Source organism: Sycon ciliatum, chromosome 3, assembly GCF_964019385.1.
Source record: "Sycon ciliatum chromosome 3, ocSycCili1.1, whole genome shotgun sequence".
Classification (NCBI taxonomy): domain Eukaryota; kingdom Metazoa; phylum Porifera; class Calcarea; order Leucosolenida; family Sycettidae; genus Sycon; species Sycon ciliatum.
The window spans coordinates 18,673,412-18,694,826 of NC_088645.1; the positions used below are offsets into that span (position 1 = coordinate 18,673,412).

Sequence of the window (21,415 nt, forward strand, 5' to 3'; positions counted from 1 at the left end):
GACGAAAACACTAAGAAACATTGCTGGACACTCCTTGACGACTATTACATATTTTTCTTCTACATTACTGCTTGTTCATGTTTGCATTGCTCCACAAACACTTAGAAGGCAACATAATCCATTATATCATAATTGCATCTTCCCTTCATGAAAACCAGGGTCTTTTTGGTATGCGATCCGGCCAAAGTTCCCTTCTGGGAACATATAAATATTTTCATAACGCATGGACATATTCAGTTCAAACTTACTGAAGTATAAACATGCCTAATTGGTCCAATACAAGCCGAAACAAAAGAAAAAAACTGCAAGAATACGCTGAATTCTTGTGACGGCCAAAATAAGGTTCACACTCGAAGCAAGAACTGAAGCCTTAGAGAGCATTCTTTCAGAAAAAGCCTCCTTGAAAGCGAAAAGTGTCTCTGCACGTCGAATACTACAGGAAAGTGAGAGCCAAAACTATAATTATGGGAGTGAAACGAATGTATGCGATAACGTGAGTGAAATTGTAACATACTGATAGCATCCAAGTTGTTAAAAAAGTGAAAAAGTATCTTGTCCGTTCCCGACGGAAACTCACAACGGCCTCTAACACCCGGTAAATCCAGTGTAATGCAGTGTTATTTTATGATCCTATGGTGAGAAGCCTAGATATGCAAATCTACTATCATGTCATACACTGCAGTGTAAAATTTCGACAAATGAACTATGCACTTTAACCCTTATCAGTAGTGTGAACTACTTAATTATATACAATAACGGTGAGGACAGAGGTCCATGCATATGCGAAGGAAGTGTTAAGACTGGAAACGTGATGAATGCACGTCGCAAAGCAAAATGGTGGGTAGAAAGACGCCAATTCAACTGTCATTGGGCATGCCAAAAGTGACATGTATTATTTATTTCGTATCTGAGTTGGTTCCATAAGCAGAATTTCCAGTGAGGTCACACGATTTCTTGGTGATGCTGACATACGCAGTGCTCTCATACATGGGAACAATGGACTGGTTGTTACCCATCATTGCTCCTGACTGTTCGGAGCATTTCGAGGCATCATTTGGCACTGTCTCGTAAATGGCAATCTCCTGTGTGCTGGTGCCAGTGCCATCCGGACAGTCTACTAAATCGCTGTGTTCCGCATTAGCAACTTTGGGCGATGTCCTGCTTTCCGTTTTCCTCCTGGGGGATCGATACCTACGTAGTACGAGTGCTGCCAATAGGAGTCCGCTAGCAATGATTGACAACGAAATGCCTACTATGGCATCTTGGCTGAGTGAGGATTGCCCACGAGAGTCTCGCAAAGTAGTCCTTGTTTGCGTTGATGGTACATTGGGATCGGAATCGTCTCTCTGTGGCAATGATGTTGGTCTATTAGACGATCCAGTATTGTTACTGTTTCCGCTGGAACTGATACGGAACTCACTGAAATCTGCAGGTTAAAAAGAGAGTAATAGAAGGTTATAACATTAAGCTGAGGTGTATTTTAAGAAAATTTGCGTCATTAGTGGGGTAATTTTGTCACTTGACTGTCTATTTGCAGATATAATTCTATCAACGAGTTTGATACTACACGTCGCTTTAAAGTATGAATGCCGCAAACCTCATTCTGCAACATTACATGTGTTCGAAGTTTGAAATTTTGTGTTTCCAGAATCGATTTTCACGCTCCGATCATCAGTGGAAGTACGGAACTAAAATGGACAACAAAGGTTTAAAACCCAAGTAAGTGTTTTTTCCCGTTCATCAACATTCTTCCCGTGTATCTGTCCGTAGCTCATGAGCGTCTCCAAGTTGTGTTTCGTTTCTACCGCTGACACAGCCGGAGTGAGTTGAAAACACAGTGAGGACGAGGAGGGGTGGATGGCTAAGCCAACTGAATGTGTCTTCCCAGCGATTGCTCTTTCCGCCACGGGCATCACTACCAGTGCCGTTGGTCGCTGGGTTGGGGTGGAGTCGGCAACAGCGACAGTACCGTCAATCACAGAAATTGAACTCACATCTTTTTCATCGTACCTGGTTGCTCGGGCGCTGCAGCACACTGTAGCGCTTTAGCTATTGGTCCACATACTGCGCAGATCGACTGCGAGTTACACAACGGAAATATGTTCAAGAAAAGGCCAAGGGCTACGTGGAGCAGCGAAGGATTATAGAAGCAAGAAAAAAATGAAACACAATTTGGAGACGTTGATAAGCTGCGGATAGAGGCGCGGGAAAGACGTAGCAAGGGGAACACAGATGGTATGAGACTGACTGGTGGTGAAGATTAGTTGAATAACGATGCCGCGGACCAAGTTCCCCAAGTTTACGAACGAATGATGTAGCTGCAATCATGACCGCTCGCGTTCTCTACTCCAGTACGTGTAGTACTAGTGCGTTGAGGCCCTGTGACTCCTCTCCTTTTTACCTTTTCTCAAACGAACATTACCCATTAGGAAGATCGTTATTGGTACAATACTACCCCACAACGTACAGCTGTGGCCATTTCTATCTAGCAGAGCTGCATTTCCAATATCTCACGAATGTTGAAGCCAATATGCCAACACGGGTTTAGCCGATTTTCCAATATAATCCTATTTTGCTGCCGAATTTCGAACAGTCAGCTCATTTTGCAGCCGAATCTGATGTATTTCTGAGCTAAGCAAAAGCCGGATAGGCGAAAAAACTAGCCGATTTGGGGAAAGCCTAATGACGAGTCAGGTTCCAAGGAAGATGATGGAGCTGATGAGGGTGAAGTCCGTAATAAGTCATCTGTATTTTGGTATTTGCTATCTCTTCCCGATTGTTTGAGCGTGTATGACGATTCCCACTTATCTGTACTGTGTCGTGCCCGTTATGTCCAGCAGGTGAAGTTCGTTGAAGCTTTTTGTTCTCGTACGCATAAGCCTGATCTTTGTAGGGAAACAAACATGTTGTAGCACGTAGGTTTTTCGTGAGTCTACACCCCTCGTTCACGAGTTGTTTCTGCTTTTCACGTCCATTTGTCACACTGACATTCTATCTTTATCTTAGTCTTGAATTGTTATAAAGTGAGACATCGTTTAACCGCACACATCCATTACCACACAATATCCGGAGATGCGGGGGACCTGATATTCTAACACATATCCGTATGTATGCGTGGCATATGCTGTAAATAGGTAACCAACGATTTTCTTCTGGAGGGTGAGGGATCTAGACCGTACAAGCGATGTCTGACTGTAATACTTATGCAACATTTGTCACATTTTCTTGGATTTTTAACCTTGATTTTTCACTTGATCACATTAATTCCGTATCTTCACGGATGATCGTAGCTGGAAAATCGATTCTGGAAGCACAATATTTCAATCTTCGAACAAATTGTCATGTTGCATGATCTGCAGCATTCATACTTTCCATAGCCATTGTTAAACTTTTATCTCCATGTGGATTTTTGTATACCAACCAGATGTTGCTTATTTTGCATCAAAGACGAAGAAGCAGTACCTAGTTGAGTAGATTTGCCAAAGATGGGGAATTCATAATGTCGTGTTCTGTATTTGGTGCGAATGAAGACAGTATTGAAATAAGCGCGCTTTTTTCTGTTCGTTTGCAGTCAGGTTTGTTATTGTTGCATTCCCAAAAATATGAGTGGAAAATAATTTGGAAGAAAGTTTTTGGCTTTGGACATAGACAATAAGGTAGGAGAATCGGACGCTTAAATAATCGAGTGCAAAATTCCTCGTACCTGATTTTGCATTGAGTGTTGTCAAGACCATTTCCTCATCTGTTGTCGAGTGTGCGGATAACGCCTCAATTGTGGATTTTGTTGTGTTCAAATCCATGGTGGATCTGTTAGGTATGTAGCTGGTTGCTAAAGAACCATATCCAGAGGTTGTGAGCACTTTTCTCGATGTAGTAGGATTGGCTTTGAACCTAGTTGGAACAGGTCCGCGTATAGTACCGGTAGATGCCAGAGTAGGTGTTTCTTCGTCTGTAGTGTCTGCAGAAATGTTATGAATAAGGGCCGCATATGCACAAAATTCAGTAAATTCTATGAATATCATGTCTCTGGGTTATCACTGGGTTATACTGTAGTAGTTTTTGTTATTTTACTTGGGTATACCTAACAGGCCTTCTTACAGGGTACCCAAGGAGAACTTGTAAGCAGGTAGCGCGAAAACCAGGCAAGGTATCCACGGAATTTATGATAGCGGGTAGTGCATTAAAGCGGTCAGCACCAAGACATGAGAGACTGTTCATACTGGCCCAGGTATGAATGGGGAGGAAAGAGACTACTGAATATTTGGCCTCTGGTTTGGGAGGTGGCGTGAGGGTAGTATCATTTCGAGTAGTGAAAATGTGGGCGATAAGGGGACTGCCAAGAAACCTTATGAAGCGAAACGTAAAAAATAGATAGTAAAAATGAGGCGTAGGCTGAGTGGCTGGTGTTAGGGACAACGCAAAACGGGCTCAACGTCAGCACGGGAGGGGTAGGCAAATCCATCACTGGCTTTGAAGTATAACTAAGAGAATACATGGGATCACACTTTTGCTACAAACAACGGCTTCATCAACACCTTTTTAAAAGTCAGGAGCATAAAATGATCGTGATGAACGCTACCCATGTTCCATTCCCACACCTTTGCCCAGTGTCTTAGCACTTGGTACAATTGTTCCTCCTTTATGAAACAAATTGTATTTCGTATCTATTTGCCTTATCTTGATCCATCCAAATATTGTTAACACCTCGAAGGAAATTAAATATTTTAATGAAGCGGCATAATTGCTTCCAGAAACGCAACTTCCGTTGAACCTTACATCCAAGTGATGTCGTCTGCTTTTTCTTCTTGAGCGTCTAGCTCAACAAGGTGAAGAGAAGGCTGATTCGACTTTGGCGAAACTGGGAGAAGTATATGTCGCTTCCTACGTGGGAGCTCGCGCTTTTCCTGCCGACTTTAAATCCCACTGACTGACTCACGACTGCCATCTAGAGCAGACGAGAAGTCAAACAAACCTTTCACTCCGCAAACCTGCAAGAAATTACCACTCCCTGCTAAATGCACAGTGCATCGGGGAATTCCCCCTCCTGAGGAGGCGAAAAATCCATCGAATATTCCACTCGCAAACCTCGAAGAAATCACCACACCCTGAACAATACACAGTGTTTCGAGGAAGTTTCCCCTTTATCAGTTCCCCTTGAGTAGGCTAATGAAATCTGTGCTCCGAGACCACTGCACTGACTGCATTCAGTACTCATCCAGCCAGCAAACATTTCTATTAATCCCCAAAAAACAGTGACACTCCATTTCAACCGTCCTGAGCGTTTGTTCAGCACCGCTATGAGAGACATTGACTCATGCTGCTCAACTGCCTGGTGTTCGCGATGTGTTTTGCGCGCTGGAAATGGAGTGTCACTACAACTTTGTCTCTCCAATGATGTTTTGCCTTGGAGAGCACTACATCTTGTAGTATTCTGGGAGCACAAATTTAGCCTCCTAAAGCTCCATTGTTGAGCCGGGGCTTATTCATAAATATTATATTCCCATTTTTCACACTTTCAGCTTAGTTGTTTTGGTATCTACCCTCATGACTGAAGCTTGCAACATCCCTGGATGGAGTAACTAAGTTGTTAATGGCCAATCGTAAATGCTCAACCCCGTTCACCTCCCCCCCCCCCCCCCCTGTGGATGTGCTACACCTAAGGAGAGTAATCACATGCTCACCTGGCCGAATACTGCAAATTGGCACAAACCCAAACTACTTGAAAACCGCGTGGGTCTGTTGTCATCCTTGCGAAAATTTCCACTTTCTCAAATGAGTTACAATGTTACCAGTGGTCACTTACATTCCATGAAGAGACGGATGATAGGGAGATTGTATCTGTTTGCACTGATATGGCACTGGCGAACTGTACCTCTCGTCAACAATGGTTTGATGAAGACTTTCACTTGAGATGGCGTTGGACACTGTTCTCTTAGATCAGATGACAGTGTATCCAGAACATGCCATCGAAGACATGAATTGTTCTTGGTGCGACAATAAGAGACGCGGTGCCACGTTTCCATATTGGGTCCGCGGATAATTTGAATATCTATTTGACAGGCTGATCCATCTTTAATGTAGAAGTTCACATACCGTACTACCATGTTGCATGATGAAGAAGGCGTAAACGTAGCAGAGACTGTCTGGCCCCTGGCCACTTCCCGCCACTTCGAGTAATGTTTGGTTGACCCACTGTAGTACAAGACTCCACCAGCGCTGGTAAAGTTCATCTGCTCCTGGTAGTAGACTCTCATTGGACATCGCCTTGTGTAACACTGTTGCCCATGGGAAACGATTACACATAGCCCTACATAAATTAAACCAAGAGTCTCTTAGAGCTATTACTTATCGATTTGAATAAACATTTTCTAAACGTTTGCCCAAGAGAAGACATGTGGACACAAACCTAAATGCAGGCAGTTCACACGGGGAGTTCAGGTTGGTTATGACGCCGTGTGTCATGCCGCGAGGCAATCATTACACCAGTGGGAGTTTATTTGTTTCAAAGGCAATTCACATAGAATGCTGTGTTGCCGGATACTTCATCACATGGGTTCCGTTCATCTGAAACTGGATATAACGACCATGGACTTCCAAGACGTGGACACAGTTGCGTGGTGAGATCGACACCACTCAGCCGCAGGTGTGTTATGGTTAGCATGATCTTCGTGACGGCACACAATTTGCGGCCATACGACTTTAAAGTCTCTACATGCAATTTAAGTCAAACAGATTTTTGGATACTGCAACAACTTCTTCTGTGTCATCAGCTCTCAGTCGGCAAGTCGCTACTCACAGTAGCCAGTATATGCCCACACCGTGCAGTCCCAACAACGCTACTTGCTCTTGTCACTCATATTCCTTCTGACTGATTTTCCACTCACCAGGAATTCATCAGTCTAGTTAATATTGAATAGGATATTCCAATGGGCATGAACAATATGACCAGTGCTCTGCGAAAACCGACCTTAGGTGCTACTTTAGTGAAATTGAGTTTGTGCTGGATTGTTGACCCATCACCCTTTCTTCAACTTCTGGTGAAGTTTTACGTGGATTGCATACATATTCAGTTAGATACTATGACAATTTCTTTGCACTTTTCCTGCAATATTTGGAGGAATAATAGCAAAAATCCAGGATTTTATGTTACATTTTGGAACCAATGCTGTGAGAATTCAAGCAGCATGATTGCAACCAAACTTTGCAGATTAAACCTGTATGTCATAATCCTCAAAAGGAAAGGTTTATGATGGCATTGGATCTTCCTGTTGTGGAGATAGACACATTCTATCTCTGTTCTGTGGATGGTGTTGCTCACGAATCTGGTGGAAGAGGTATTTGGCTTTGTTTGAGGATATGCCAGCCAGAGTGATGCGTAGAGGCAGGTGCAAAGTAGTGAAGAAGCTAGGATCAATGCCGGGTTAAAGGATATTGATAGTTTTATCTGGTACGGTTTTTTTTAATTTTTTTTTATCACATTGCACATACCTACGGAAGAAGGGGAAGACAAAACGAAGACGGAACAAAAAAGACAACAATGGGTGTGTAGGCGCTACATGAGCTGCGCTGGTGAGATGCAGTGGACTCCCCCGACCAAGGGTCTCGGGATCGGCGTACACAGCAAGCACCATGGGAGAGGGGGCGAGAGGAATGGCGGAGAGAGAGAGAGAGAGAGAGAGAGAGAGAGAGAGAAAGAAAGAGAGAGAGAAAGAGAGAGAAAGAGAGAGAGAGAGAGAGAGAAAGAGAGAGAAAAAGAGAGAGAAAAAGAGAGAGAGTTAGAACATCTAGATATGTCTACATCTGCCGCACACATTGTTTCGTAATCGGTGATAATCATGGCAGTCTCTTTTCCAAATCTTGCCAAACGTACTGTATGCAGCTTTGCCACCAGGGTTTGTGAACGCCTGGTGAACAAGCTTCCTCGTAGTGATACTGGGCAAATACATGTAGGTTGGTACTGGCTTGTTGTGCCCATGTGGAGCCGCAGGTTAAGGGAGGCCATGAACTATAGCATAATGCTAGCATAGCATAATGCTCTATAAAATGCTTCAGCTCCACAACATCTTCCACAGGCAGTGCATTCCAGAGTTCATTCAATTCCTGTGTTGGGCTGATTTCACTTGCACTGACAGCAGCCTGCACAGATTTCAGCACCCAGGCCTTGATCCTGGAGGCATACACAAAGACTTCCTGACATGCATGTACATGACTTCCACACCAGCCACTGACAGTACTTCAGTAGTTCAGAGTAGTATTGTTGAACCCCATCTATCATACCTCCCAGCATCCTGGACGCGCTAGCTGGGTAGCCTCACCACGTCTCCTGAGCACGTCTAGTTTTCAGCCTACACACAAGCAGCGCTCTGTCTTGATCAGGACCTGCGCTGTGTGTGCTGTAAGTGTAAGCAAGGTTTCAAGTGTCACGCTCTTGAAACAGCACCAGTGCGGAACACCTACAGTGCTTGTCAAACTTTTCACCCGCCTCCTGGATTGTAGACAGTACTTGAACCGATTTTCCTTGGTCTGCACTCTGTTTATTGCCGGCATTGAGGGGCTGGGCTGGTGGCAGAAACGACGCCTGATCGAAATTCTCCTCCGCATCACCGTCCAGCTCGATCAGCGTTACGTCCTGCGATTCCACACCCGACTCTGCTCGGCACTGCTGTCATCAGAACTGCGATTGGACCAGGCCAAAAAATGACTATTCATCGTGAAGGAGTTCGGCTAAAACCTCGGGAGAGAAGCCCACAGCAATTTGAGCTAGCGACTGTCTTCTGCTTCGTTCCGCCATGACTCTTACCTTGTAATCTTCAAAAATCGACAGATCGTGACGTTTTGTTCTTTTTCTCGAAAAAATTACGAAGCACCTAAGGTCGGTTTTCGCAGAGCGCGGGTCATATATCTACGGTATAAAATTGGCCCAAGAATCTAGAAAAGTTTGAAACTGGGCACTTTGGAAGAAATTTCCGAAGCTGAACGCTGTGCACGGGGTTCTAGGCAATTTCGGAGATTGAACGGTAGCAGTTAAGGTATCGCTAAGTAATGCATGATGTAGGCACTCTGGATCACTCCAAATGCTGCCAAACATGTAGTCTAACCCTAGGTTAGTGGTAACTGCCTCGATCACGATTCAGATGACTAATCTCTAGATAGAACAGTATACCAGTCTTACCAGATAGGAATAGAGCCACTAGAATCTGCATGGTCAATACCGGCTCCTGTCACAGGGTCATTTATTGCCTCCAAAGTCGAGCATAATAGGTGTTGTGATCTGGACGAACAAAGTATCACTGGAAATGATGAAGATCTCCCTAAACCGATTTTTTGTGGACTTGCTTGTGCATTGAAAATCCTGCAGTCGTCTTATCTTATGGCGATCACTTAGTATAGTAGAGGAACTGACACGAAAACAGGCTTGTCTCGTCGAATTATTAATCCTGCGTGCAGCAGCCATCAGCCAGCTGTAAAGGTGTGATCCATAACGCGGCTGGTTTACATGTGGTGTATTATGACAAGGGCAGAAATTATCCTTACACTGCGTAGCACTAAAATAATTTGCAACCAGGGCGAAAAAATAATAAAGTATGTGGTCAGGCTTATGGCAAATTGTATAAATAAATAAATAAATTGGGGGTAGATGAGAACAGTTTAATACGCAATGCGTTTTGTATGCTGTTTGGGTATACAGGTACCTAGCATCTTTGGTATTCAACGCTTGATCGTTGAATTGCCCATCATGTTTTCAGTCTGGTCGACCAAGGAAACTTATAACGTACCTAAATAATTTTGGCAATCGTGTTGAACCGAAGGACCGATTGGCCGTTCCTGGACACTTCTGTTACTGTACCTTGACCACATGGTAATATCGCTATAATGATATGGATTTGCTGATCATGGAGTATGGTTTGAGGTGACTGTATGGCCTTACAGTCAATCATTGGGAACAAGCTGTTGAGCCTGGTAGGTCAAACAAGATGCATCTTGTGACTAATTGTGACTAAACGGGATGTGTGCAGAGTGTGCAGCTAACCATGCTTGAATAAACAGTACAATGAATGTGTCAGTTGTCACCAGCTGCATGTACGACAGGACACCATGCAATACAGAGTACGTGTACGCCCTGCGTCCTCAGAGCGCCAAAACCGGAGATCAACTGATCCATGTGGAACAACCTGAATTTTGATTGCAACCCCCGAGCCATATTGTGGTGTTGGGCATGGTGCTATGTAACTGTGCAGAGTCGGTTCATTGCAAATGCGTTGACAAATAATAGTCTTGATTCCCGTAGCTACTAGTATGCAAAATACGTTATCCCGTACCTGTCCCGTACTGTACCATAAACCACAGCTGGCTACAATATTCAAATAGGGATTTCAAATGCTAGATCATAACGTGAAGCAACTTGGAAGAATGAGTACAGTCAACTTCGTTTAAAACGACACTCGGCAGGGCATCAATAAGGCGTCCTTATTCGCGAAGTGTCGTTATACCCGAGGTCTCATTATGTATTACAGTGGGATGGGACTTTACTCTGCACGCGATCTGAGCATGCAAATTCTGTCGTTATTCGCGAATTGTCGTTATATCCGTAGTCGCTATTAGCGAAGTTTACTGTATGTATCCGCAGTGTATGGGGGAATGCATACAGGGATATAGTGCGGAATCGAATCCCAGATTATGTCGTGAGAAAACAAACAGGAGAAATGAAATATTCATAACATCCCATTGCTTTTTGCCTGGGTCATCAAGGTGGTAGACGGTGTCGTATTACCCTCGAATGCAAAGAGAAAGTTTATTTCTTTCGCTCAGGGCCCTACGCTATGCTTTTTTGCCTACATTGTAGCTCATCATGCATGTTATTCAAACAGATGGAAACCTTTTGCCATACAATGATGTAGCCGATCAGTTCGTTGTGGTATGGTTGGGTATTGTAGCCGTAAAGGCATAGCGTAGTGCTCTGAGCTTCCAAGCTCTCTCGTTTCAGGATAACCCAAACTCCTGATGCCTATCTAGGGAATCTCCTATTAATTTTTTGTGTATGGACAATAGGAAAAGAGAAAGTGTGAAAAGTGAATTCGGATGTGACAGAAGTGTTGACGAATCTAATTCAGGTCAAACAGCTATTCACTGGTATACTGTTCTACTTGCAAAAGGGTTTCAAATACACAACCAGAGCCCCCCCCCCATCCCCACAAATAGTAGGTACTCTACGGGGCGAGTAGGAGCCTATACACAGAGTAAAGAGAGGAGTAGAGCACACTGTATTATGGTATTGGTGGAGCTCTGGGATTTGCTACGTCCTGAAGTTGATACTCTACAGTCTGTTTCAAAAAGATTAGCAATCAAGTTTGGGTCTTAAAAAGTATGAAGATAAGGGAAATTTGGACAACAAAGTACATAAAACGGCTTGTTAGGACACGGCAAATTGTTCTGTGAAGGTTTCGGAACAATTGAACCAACCATTAAGGAGTTAGTATTTCGGCCAGGTTTCTGGCCTTTTCCCATGGTTTATAATTTGCCCTGGAAGCCAGTATCGATTTGTTATCAAAACCCACGATTTATCACTTCCTTTTTGGCCTTGTGGTTATGAATGCTGTCTGCTGACCATGAAGTTGTGAGTTCAAATCCCAACAAATCTTCAAGTCAAACTTTTTTTCTTCATTTTTTCATTGTTTTGGTGATCACGCTGGTACAAGACAAAGAAGGATTAGGTGGCTGCGCCAAACGACTTGTTGTTGGAGCTCGCGTTTCCTGCCGAACTGACTGACACTTGACTGGCTCACGCCATGTGAAGTTGTGAACACACACACAACACTGAAACCGTGTGAGTGAACACGGAAGTCATTGCGCTGTAGCTACGTATACGTGTTGTTGAATACACCGGCACATCGATCGATGGATTTCTTTTTGAGAATTATTTTAGTATTTGAAGATCACCAATTTATTTGAATTTAGGAGTCAACGCTATCTTCTATCAGCTTTCACAGGCGTCTGCTTTTCTCAAAATGTCGTCGAAGTCACACGGATAGCTTTGCCACTTCAAGGCCTTGGGAATGAGTCTGTGTCGATGCCGTTTTCGTCACATCGTGAGAGTAAATTGCATCCGCGGCAGCTCAAAGAATCTATTTGGTCACAAAACGGACGCATCCCGCTCGTCAAAATTTGCCACACTTTCGACATGTCCTCTCTGACTCCATATCGATGCGAGGAAGAACTCGTTTGTTGTAAACCAGAGGAACATGTGCGAGTACCGACGTCAGTGAGTTGTCATTTTTCATGCTTTCGCGCGGAATATTTCTTCGAGTTCACAGTGAGTTTTTCCAGGCAGCGCTCGAGCCGTCATACGGTAAGACGGCAAACTCCCCGGGCGATCGCCAGGATTGCTAATCTTTTTGAAACTGACTATAGACAGCCGCAGCCTGCATTGGATAGTTCACAGCTTGCTCAAGTTATACCTAAAATAACTTACCGAACACACAATATAACCCTGCTAGGCTCTTCTTTGCTGTGTTATACTGATATTTATTTATTCATGGCTCTGTCCATATGCCATCAAAAACTATAGGCATCATGCGGATCATAGGCACGTGTCCAATCTAGTATAAGTTTGTAGTTTTTCCTGTGACACGAACTAGTGAACACTCGTGAGCCCATTCTAGAAGTGTTGTGGTACATCTCCATAGAACATACCCTTATAACGCCCTCCTGAACAATGTACACGAACAGTGGACACATAAGCATAACAATGAACGGAGCGCATCCAATAAGGAGAGGCAGATGTAGACCAAGCAAACAAGTTCTCAATTTTATGATCGTATTGTAAGAGCAAATACAAATTGAAATTTCAAATATCTGGCTTGCACGTGTTGAGTTTCGGAGAGAAAAGAGCAGTACGTGGCATGTGGCCTCTGGTTTTCCTAAGTATTGTAAGAGGACAATGGAAAATGAGTCTTCCAGTTCGGTAGAGTGCTCAAATAGTTGGCTGATGATTGCCTATGGGCATGGAACTATATGACTATTACCACGAATGATGCGGGGTGCTCTGTGACGGCTGTAAGACGACTATTGCGTGAAACCTCTCATCCATACATGGTGAATGCCATATGCGAAGTAAGCAATAAAACTGACAAGTTACAACATTATCAATGCATGATTCAAAACTAATGGGGTTCAGTTGCTAGATGCATCGCAAAGGTGAGCAGCTAAAATGGTGGTAGGGTAGGTGTAAATGTCATTATATATGTCAGATTGTGACACGTTACATTGTTGCTATATACAAAGGCGGCAAGGAGACAACAGTTTAAGCAATTCGATAAAACAACTATTTGTGCCTTAATGTCCACACCCATCCATACCCACGCCCATACACCCAAACACGCACCCACGCACACGCACAAAATTAAGGTAGCAGTGTTTGTTTACAAAATGTAGTCACATGTTTTAGTGTTCTGCATGTTGCATAGACAATACCTGAGGGTATTATAATCATGTTTCATTCAGTGTTGTCAATCAGTAACATTTTCCACTGACGGTAGTCACTTGAAAACGTTCTTGGAGCAAACCTTGTTACCTTACTTTGTGTGCGTGTATGCACACGATAAAACAAGTGGGTATTTTATCGCACTCTTGCTCTAAGTGATATTTATTTGGCATCCGCGTTGGTTCCATAAGCAGAATTCTCCGTGAGATCACATGATTTCTTGGTGATGGTGACATAAGCAGTGCTCTCGTACATGGGAAGGATGGACTGGTTGTAACCTTGCGTTGCTCCTGACGTTTCGTTGCATGGCGAGGTGCGATTTGTCACTGTTCCGTAAATGGCAATCTCTTCGCGGTTGGTATCAGGTATTGCATCTGAATTGATCTGTACAGCTTCATAAGGTTTGGGCGATTTCTTGCTTTCCGTATGCCTCTTGGCGGATTGATACCTATGCAGTAAGAGCATTGCCAATAGGAGTCCACTTACAACGAATGACAATGAAATGCCCACTATAGCGCCATGACTGAGTAAAGAAGACGGTTGAGACTCCCACATTGTAGTCATTGCTTGCGTTGACGCACCGTTGCGATTGTCGTTGTCCATGTCAGTAGATGAAGTTGCTGTGTTTGGTAATCCCCTCGAGTCACTGTATCCAATGGGCCCAGTAGTGAGGTGAGTTGGACTCGAAACTGTATCCGCTGGAAGAAAACATATCCAAGCCAGGGAAAACGCTACGCTCATCCCACTGATGCGGTATAATATTCTACGAAATAGGATGCATAGAGGTAAGCAATCAGTGGCTTGTGAGGTTTTAATTGGAAACGATCACGTTTAGGACTTTGGTTGAAGATATTTATTATTAATCGCTAGTGAATTCATCATATCATTTGTTTCAAATTCTGTGTTCAATGAAAACTTTATACCATGCGTAGACTTTTGGCATGATTTTATTGTTAAATATAATTATTGTTAAATATCGTCTGGCTACGCAGAGGCAGTGTGCCTGAACTTGATAGAGCGCTCTTTGCCTGTTTTGAGCAGAGCGCAATTATCTGGCTATAATAATGTGCTTCGCCTTGGCATCGCCTTCGGCATATCCCACAGCGAGCCAACTTTTGTGTGTTACTTGTACATATCTCAATAGCAAATCAGGTAGAGGTATTGCGGGCTAAAAACAAGCTTGATGGTAACTTTACTCTTACTTGACATTGCTTTGGAGGTTGTAACAATCCCTTTGCCGATAGTTTCCAGGGCTGCGGTGGTTTGAACGGTCGATTGTGTTGTGGTTAAAGCAATAGTTGGTCGGTTAGGATTATTCTTGCTTGCTATGGGACTGTGTTTAGAGGTTGTGGGCACAGATCTGGATGCTGTGGCCATACGTGTGGATGATGTGGGACGTGGGTTGCCGCTAGTCGGAACTGGTACACTTTCAGCGGATCGCAGTGTAGTTGTTGATTCCTCCGTTATGTCTGAAGAAATACCATACAAGCAACAATGTGACGTGTTCAAATGTAGTTGTATATCTCGCGAAACATTTTCAGTTGCAAATATGGCATCTGGTGTGTTCTTCATTGTCGTTTCTTTTCCTGACTTCTTCAGTCAGTTTTGAGTTTCGCCAGTGTCCCTGCCCTACCACATTCATTTCTGTGCATCTTATCATTGCTTCTTTATCACTTGTTGCAGTGATTTGCTTGCCATGCCAACATGACGCCTAATCGCCATTGGGGATACACACCCGTTTTTTCCCTCACAACTGCGTCCGTCGGCGTGAGGTTTTTTCCGAGTGGCTCGGTCCAGGAAAAGTATCTGACGGTCCCAAGTGATTCTGAATCATGGCCTATTTCTTCTATCCGCATGCACAACTAATCTTTTTTAGACACTTTGTTCTCATTCCTTGCTTCCATATCTCACTCGTTATCCGGTTCCCATCTGGCGGCGGCCAACTACCCTTCACTTTGTGTGTTGTCGCTGTTGCTGTCTATATCTAGGTGCCAGTATATGTGGAGCGAGAAAGCAGCATCTTTCGGCTTGTTTATCAATCAAATAATTCCACCTCCCCACATGCGCTCTATGGTCGATCTTACCTTTGTGTACAATGTTATTTATTTGTCATTGATATTGATATTGATAATTTTGTCAGTATCCACAATTTGGAATCATGTTTCTGGCGTGGTGAGGTCGGCCAGGGAGCGCAAGTGGTAGAAGTGCAATACATGCCCAATAACTACACGTTTTTGTAATTTGCCAGAATTTGAACCGCAAAACTTGAGAACTAAATTTGAAGAAAGATAACTCAATGACATGTTATTGCATAAATAAGAGTGGCTTCTTTGAAGCCATTGTTGACCAGTTACTTAGCGATAATGCTGGGCGAGACACTCAAGAATTGCAAACAGAGAAGATCTCGAAGTAAATTAAAATGGCGTTTCTAACACGATAGTATACATAATAGGTTCTGGTTGAAAACCATGTATACGTATGGCTTGCACCTTGAGGATGAAGGCCTTTAAGGCCTTGTAGGCCTTGGTTCGAGTCGTGTTGGGTTCCGTAAATAAGTTCTTCACATTTCCAAACTCACTCTTTCTTTCAAGCTATACGAACTGATGGCTCCAATTCAGCATCGTACCTATGGACTTCAAGGGCAGAATAGCACGGTCACACTCCTATGCATAAAATATGCATAACTTGAAAGGACTATTTAAACAAGCGACGGCTCGTCAATGATGTCACGCTCTTCCGCAAACATATACATAATAAGCGCTTGCGACCGAATGGATCAGAGCAGTGCATAGGAAATGGGAGGGCCAAGTGACTACATGGAATTGAAAGTCACAGAGCAAAGCTGCATGCATACCCATGTATTCTCACAACACCACACAAGGATAAATGTGGTCTACCAGTGTGCTGGTTTCGATCAACTGGTGAAGCGATTGGCGAAGGCGAAGTGTCGGAGCTAAGTGTCAGGTCGCTGAATGTCTCAGTACTCCTTGTCAGGTTTGTGCCATTTTGTCTCACTCGCTGACTGTATACGATCTGGTTACGTCGGTGGACAGTTTGTCATAACTCGTAACATTTTGTCCTTTTTCCTTTCTTCATCATTACTATTATTGGCACACAATCCGAGTTCAATATAGGATATTGATTACTAATTCTCTCAACCCGGCTAGACTTTAAAAGTATTCTTGAATTTTGCCTTAAGTTTGTGTGTGTGCGTGTGAGTGTGTGAGTGTGCGTGCTCATGTGTGTGTGTGTGTGTGTGAGAGAGAGAGAGAGATAGAGAGAGAGAATGTGTGTGTGAGAGAGAGAGAATGTGTGTGTGTGCGTGCGTGGATGTGTGTGGATGTGTGTGTGTGTGTTTGTGTGTGTGTGTGTGTGTGTGTGTGTGTGTGTGTGTGTGTGTGTGTGTGTGTGTGTGTGTGTGTGTGTGTGTGTGTGTGTGTGATGCAATCCCAGCATAAGTTGCTATGGCTTCTGCCGTAGCATTGCTATCATCGCCTCCGGCGATTGGCGTCAAAGGTCAGGTCAGGTGTGTGTGTGTGTGTGATTTAGAGAATGAATGTGTGTGTGTGTGTGAGAGAGATTTATACAATGAGTGTGTGTGTGTGTGTGTATGTGTGTGTGTGCGCGTATATGCGCGTGTGAGTGTATGTCTATGTGAGAAAAGAGAGAGAGTGTGGGTGTATGTGTGTGTAATGGTGTGGGCATGTGTGGATTTGGCATTTAAGTCCCCAGCTCTATTCTATGTCATTCACCTTGGAACTGCTGTTGCATACCCCAAATCTGAAGACTTGGCAACTTTACGCCTGCATCTGACTCTTGCGCTATGATACGCGTCGCCTATGATACCCCTCAGAATTTCTCACCTTACTCCCCCTTATGTTCAGGCTACCCGTTTAGGAGCCATCAGTTGCCTGGCGATCGTAGTAATACGTGAAACTCAGAGTTGTGACAAAGCTTCCAATCTCTCTTGTAATACAGAAATGCATATTCTGCCTGTGACTACTCACAGAGAAAGAGTGGTCGCAACTGTACATTCCGCAGGTAAATGTTCGCATGGAATTGGTGGTCGCAGCTGTATTCTGTGACCGCTCATAGGGAATTATAGTTTCCACAACAAATCTTGCAGTACGAAGCACTCTGCGAGCATCCACGAACTGTGTACTTTACACATGTACATGCATGGTGATTTGTGACTGGTCATGGGGCATTGTGACTGTTTGACTGGTCACTGGGATCGTGATTGGTCATGGGGCCTTGACTGGTCACTGAGTCCTACATATCTCTTCCCGATTGTTTGAGTGTGTATGACGATTCCCACTTATCTGTACTGTGTCGTGCCCGATATGTCCAGCAGGTGAAGTTCCTTGAAGCTTTTTGTTCTCGTACGCATAAGCCAGATCTTTGCAAGCAAAAAAACATTTTGTAGTACGTTTGTTACTTTCGTGAGTCTACACTCCTCGCTCACGAGCTGTTTCCGCTTTTCACGTCCATTTGTCATACTGAACTTCTACCTTCATCTTAGTGTTCGCTTGTTATACAGACAGACTTCGTTTAACCGCACACATCCATTACCACAAATATCTGGAGAGGTGGGGGACCTGATAATCGAACACACATCCTGTATGTATGCATGGCATATGCTGTAAATAGGTAACCAACGGTTTTCTTCCGGATGGCGAGGGATCTGGATAACAGAGGACCGTACAAGCGATGTCTGACTGCAATACATATGCAATATTTGTCACATTTTCTTGGATTTTTAATCTTTCTTTTTGGTTTGATCACATTTATTCCGTTTCTTCAAGGATAATCGCAGCTTTAAAAACGATTCTGTAAGCAGGACATTTCAATCTTCGAACAAATTGTCATGTTGCGTGACGATGTCTGCAACATTCATTTTCCATAACCATTATTAAACTTTTATTCCCGTAGCTATGCAGAAGGCGTTACTTCAGTAACGTCTGGCGCTAGCCAGGGTCCACACAGCTTTAATTCCCGTAGCTATGCAGAAGACGTTACTTCAGTAACGTCTGGCGCTAGCCAGGGTCGACACAGCTTTAATTCCCGTAGCTATGCAGAAGACGTTACTTCAGTAACGTCTGGCGCTAGCCAGGGTCCACACAGCTTTAATTTGGTATTTGTTTGTTTGTGTGTTTGTTTGTTTGTTTGTTTGTGTCACGCCTGGCGCTATCCCGTATCTGTCCCGTATCTGTCCCGTATCTGTGACTACAAAGGCTCTACAGGATTGTACATAACAGCTGTCCACAATATTTGCGGGCTCCTGTATCTGTCCCGTACCGTACCAATATTCGTTGTATTATGCATACGACTCCCTGATGTAGAGTGGGATTTGGAAAGAAATAGGGAGACGAGGAGGAAATTAAATTAGAATAGACGCCGATTAGGTGATAGGATGCGTCAGCATAAACATACTTTGGAAGAGAGATCCCGTCGTCTCCAAACAAAGCGTGAACGGGCGATTCAGTGCCGGTCACAGGAAACGTCGGAAGAGTGATCCCGTCGACTCCAGAACGCCCGTGATCGGTAGAGTCCGGCGGTACCAGGCAACGTCAGGACAGACATCCCGTTGAGTCCAGAACGCCCGTGATCGGCAGAGTCTAAGCCGGTCCCAGGAAACGTCAGGACAGACATCCCGTCGAGTCCAGAACGCCCGTGATCGGCAGAGTCAGCGCCGGTCCCAGTAAACGTCAGGACAGACATCCCGTCGACGCGCAGAAAAACTAAATCTGCAGCCTCTTTTGCCGTCGAACAGGATACGTATTTATATAGGAGACCGTAAAGTTATGTAATGTCCAAATTTCCACGTGAGCAGCAGGTCACTCGCGTTGATTTTTTCGGCGTGCGAGCCAAATAACGCGAGCTGAACTTTCGCGTCGCAGACATCCCGTCGACGCGCAGAAAAACTAAATCTGCAGCCTCTTTTGCCGTCGGACAGGATACGTATTTTAGGAGACTGTAAACTTATGTAATGTGCTCCACAGGCAACCATGCATTCGGCGTCGTCATTGGCTCAACAGGTCAATGTAGATGTATTACTACAAAAAGGCCAGAAAATCCGATTCCTGTATTAAAATCAACTAATGTTCGCTGGCGATTTCATTTCGCTGATTTCGCCGCTTGGTACCAACCGGCCAAAGTAAATCACCAGCCAAAGTTTGTCATATAGGAAATTGATGCATGATTGAGCAATGGATGCATGTGAGAGCAAAAATACCGATCGATTTCAAATTTGACGTGAAACTGCGCGTCACGTCGGAAATAACGTGCATCTTAACCTCTCTAATCGAGAGGTTTCTGATTTTCTCATCGGCCAAAATTTGTTGATTTACAATATAAGGAGATAAAAATTAAAGAAGGAGCAAAACAAAAGTAGATGATTATTAGAGAAACAAAAATCCGCAATAAATTCTCCAAATACTTTTGCCTGACTCATAATATTCAAACCGATTGAAACGTTTTTGCAATACGCCAATGAACGGAAAAAGACAATTCCATCAGTTCTTATAACATGTACGATGAGCTAGGCAAAAAAGCATAAAAGCATAGCGTAGGGCCCTGAGCTTCCAAGCTCTCTCGTTTGGTATTTGTGTGTTTGTGTGTTTGTTTGTTTGTTTGTTTGTGTCACGCCTGGCGCTATCCCGTATCTGTCCCGTACTGTACCGTACCAGCAAAGACAGCTGGCCACAATATTTATGTTTGTTTGTGCCATCGACATGCCTGGCGCTATCCCATATTAATGTGCCTCCCTTTCTTTTCTCTCCCTATCTCCTTTCCCTCTCTGACAGCATCTTTCTTTTTTTTTTCCCTTTTAGCTTGCCGTGGTTGGCTATCACCTGACCTCTCATGTTTATTGGCAGTCTTCGGACGGGCCAGGAGATGTTGAATAAATAAATAAATAAATAAATAAATAAATACCTGTCCCGTACCATCAAGAGTACGGTACCAACAAGAGAATGAGTATATATGCGAAGTGTATCGGGGGAATGCATTCAGTGCAGTAACATTTTGTGTGGATTTGTGTTCGAGGCCGAGATCCCACTAGCAGGCTGGCTGGGCCGCCAGTCGAACAGCCCGGGAATCGCATGTAGGCGGATAGCATAATAATTATAACGTTTATACAGTCATGTAGATGTATAGCAGGGAGTCATATTATGTAAACGACTCCCTGCTGTATGGGGAGATTTTCTGGAAAGAAATACGAAGGAGGGAGACGAGTAAATGCAATCAGAATGGATGTTAGTTGCCGTCAGTATAATAATAAGAAGAAGATAAACTCCCGTGATCGGCAGAGTCCGCGCCGGTCCCAGGAAACGTCAGGACAGACATCCCGTCGACTCCAGAACGCCCGTGATCGGCAGAGTCAGCGCCGGTCCCATAGCTATGCAGAAGACGTTACTTCAGTATCTCATTGAAACGTTTTTGCAATACAATGATGTGGCTAATCAAAGGATAAAGCATTTCCATCAGTTCTAACAGCATGCACGAGGAGCTAGGCAACAAAACATAGCGCAGGGCCCTGAGCTTCCAAGCTCTCTCGTTTGGTATTTGTGTGTTTGTTTGTTTGTGTGTTTGTGTCACGGCTGGAGCTATCCCGTATCTGTCCCGTATGACTACAAAGGCTCTACAGAATTGAACATACTCGTACCAGCTGGCCACAATATTTGCTGGCTCTCGTATCTGTCCCGTACCGTACTATCAAACACAGCTAGCTGGTCACAAACAGCTGGCCACAATATTCGTCGTATTAGGTATACGACTCCCTGATGTATAGGGAGATTTGGAAAGAAATAGGGAGCGAGAGATCCCGTCGTTTCCAAAATACGCGTGAACAGGCGAATCAGCGCCGGTCACAGGAAACGTCGGAAGAGAGATCCCGTCGAATCCAGAACGCCCGTGATCGGCAGAGTCAGCGCC

At 44.1% G+C, this 21,415-nt stretch overlaps 1 protein-coding gene and 1 long non-coding RNA gene across 2 annotated transcripts; both read right to left on the reverse strand.

Moving 5' to 3' along the window:
* Positions 1-363: 363 nt before the first annotated feature.
* On the reverse strand, positions 364-6,288 carry LOC135812525 (uncharacterized). Its single transcript, XM_065325858.1, has 3 exons — positions 5,804-6,288; positions 3,704-3,958; positions 364-1,426 (listed from the first exon to the last, which is right to left on the reverse strand). Exons 1-3 carry the CDS (start codon positions 6,252-6,254, stop codon positions 897-899), a joined length of 1,236 nt encoding a protein of 411 aa, XP_065181930.1. The 5' UTR covers positions 6,255-6,288; the 3' UTR covers positions 364-896.
* Positions 6,289-12,836: 6,548 nt separating this feature from the next.
* LOC135812526 (uncharacterized) lies at positions 12,837-14,943 on the reverse strand. The gene is made up of 2 exons (XR_010552838.1): positions 14,683-14,943; positions 12,837-14,178 (listed from the first exon to the last, which is right to left on the reverse strand). It is a non-coding gene; the product is annotated as an uncharacterized LOC135812526 (long non-coding RNA).
* Positions 14,944-21,415: the final 6,472 nt, after the last annotated feature.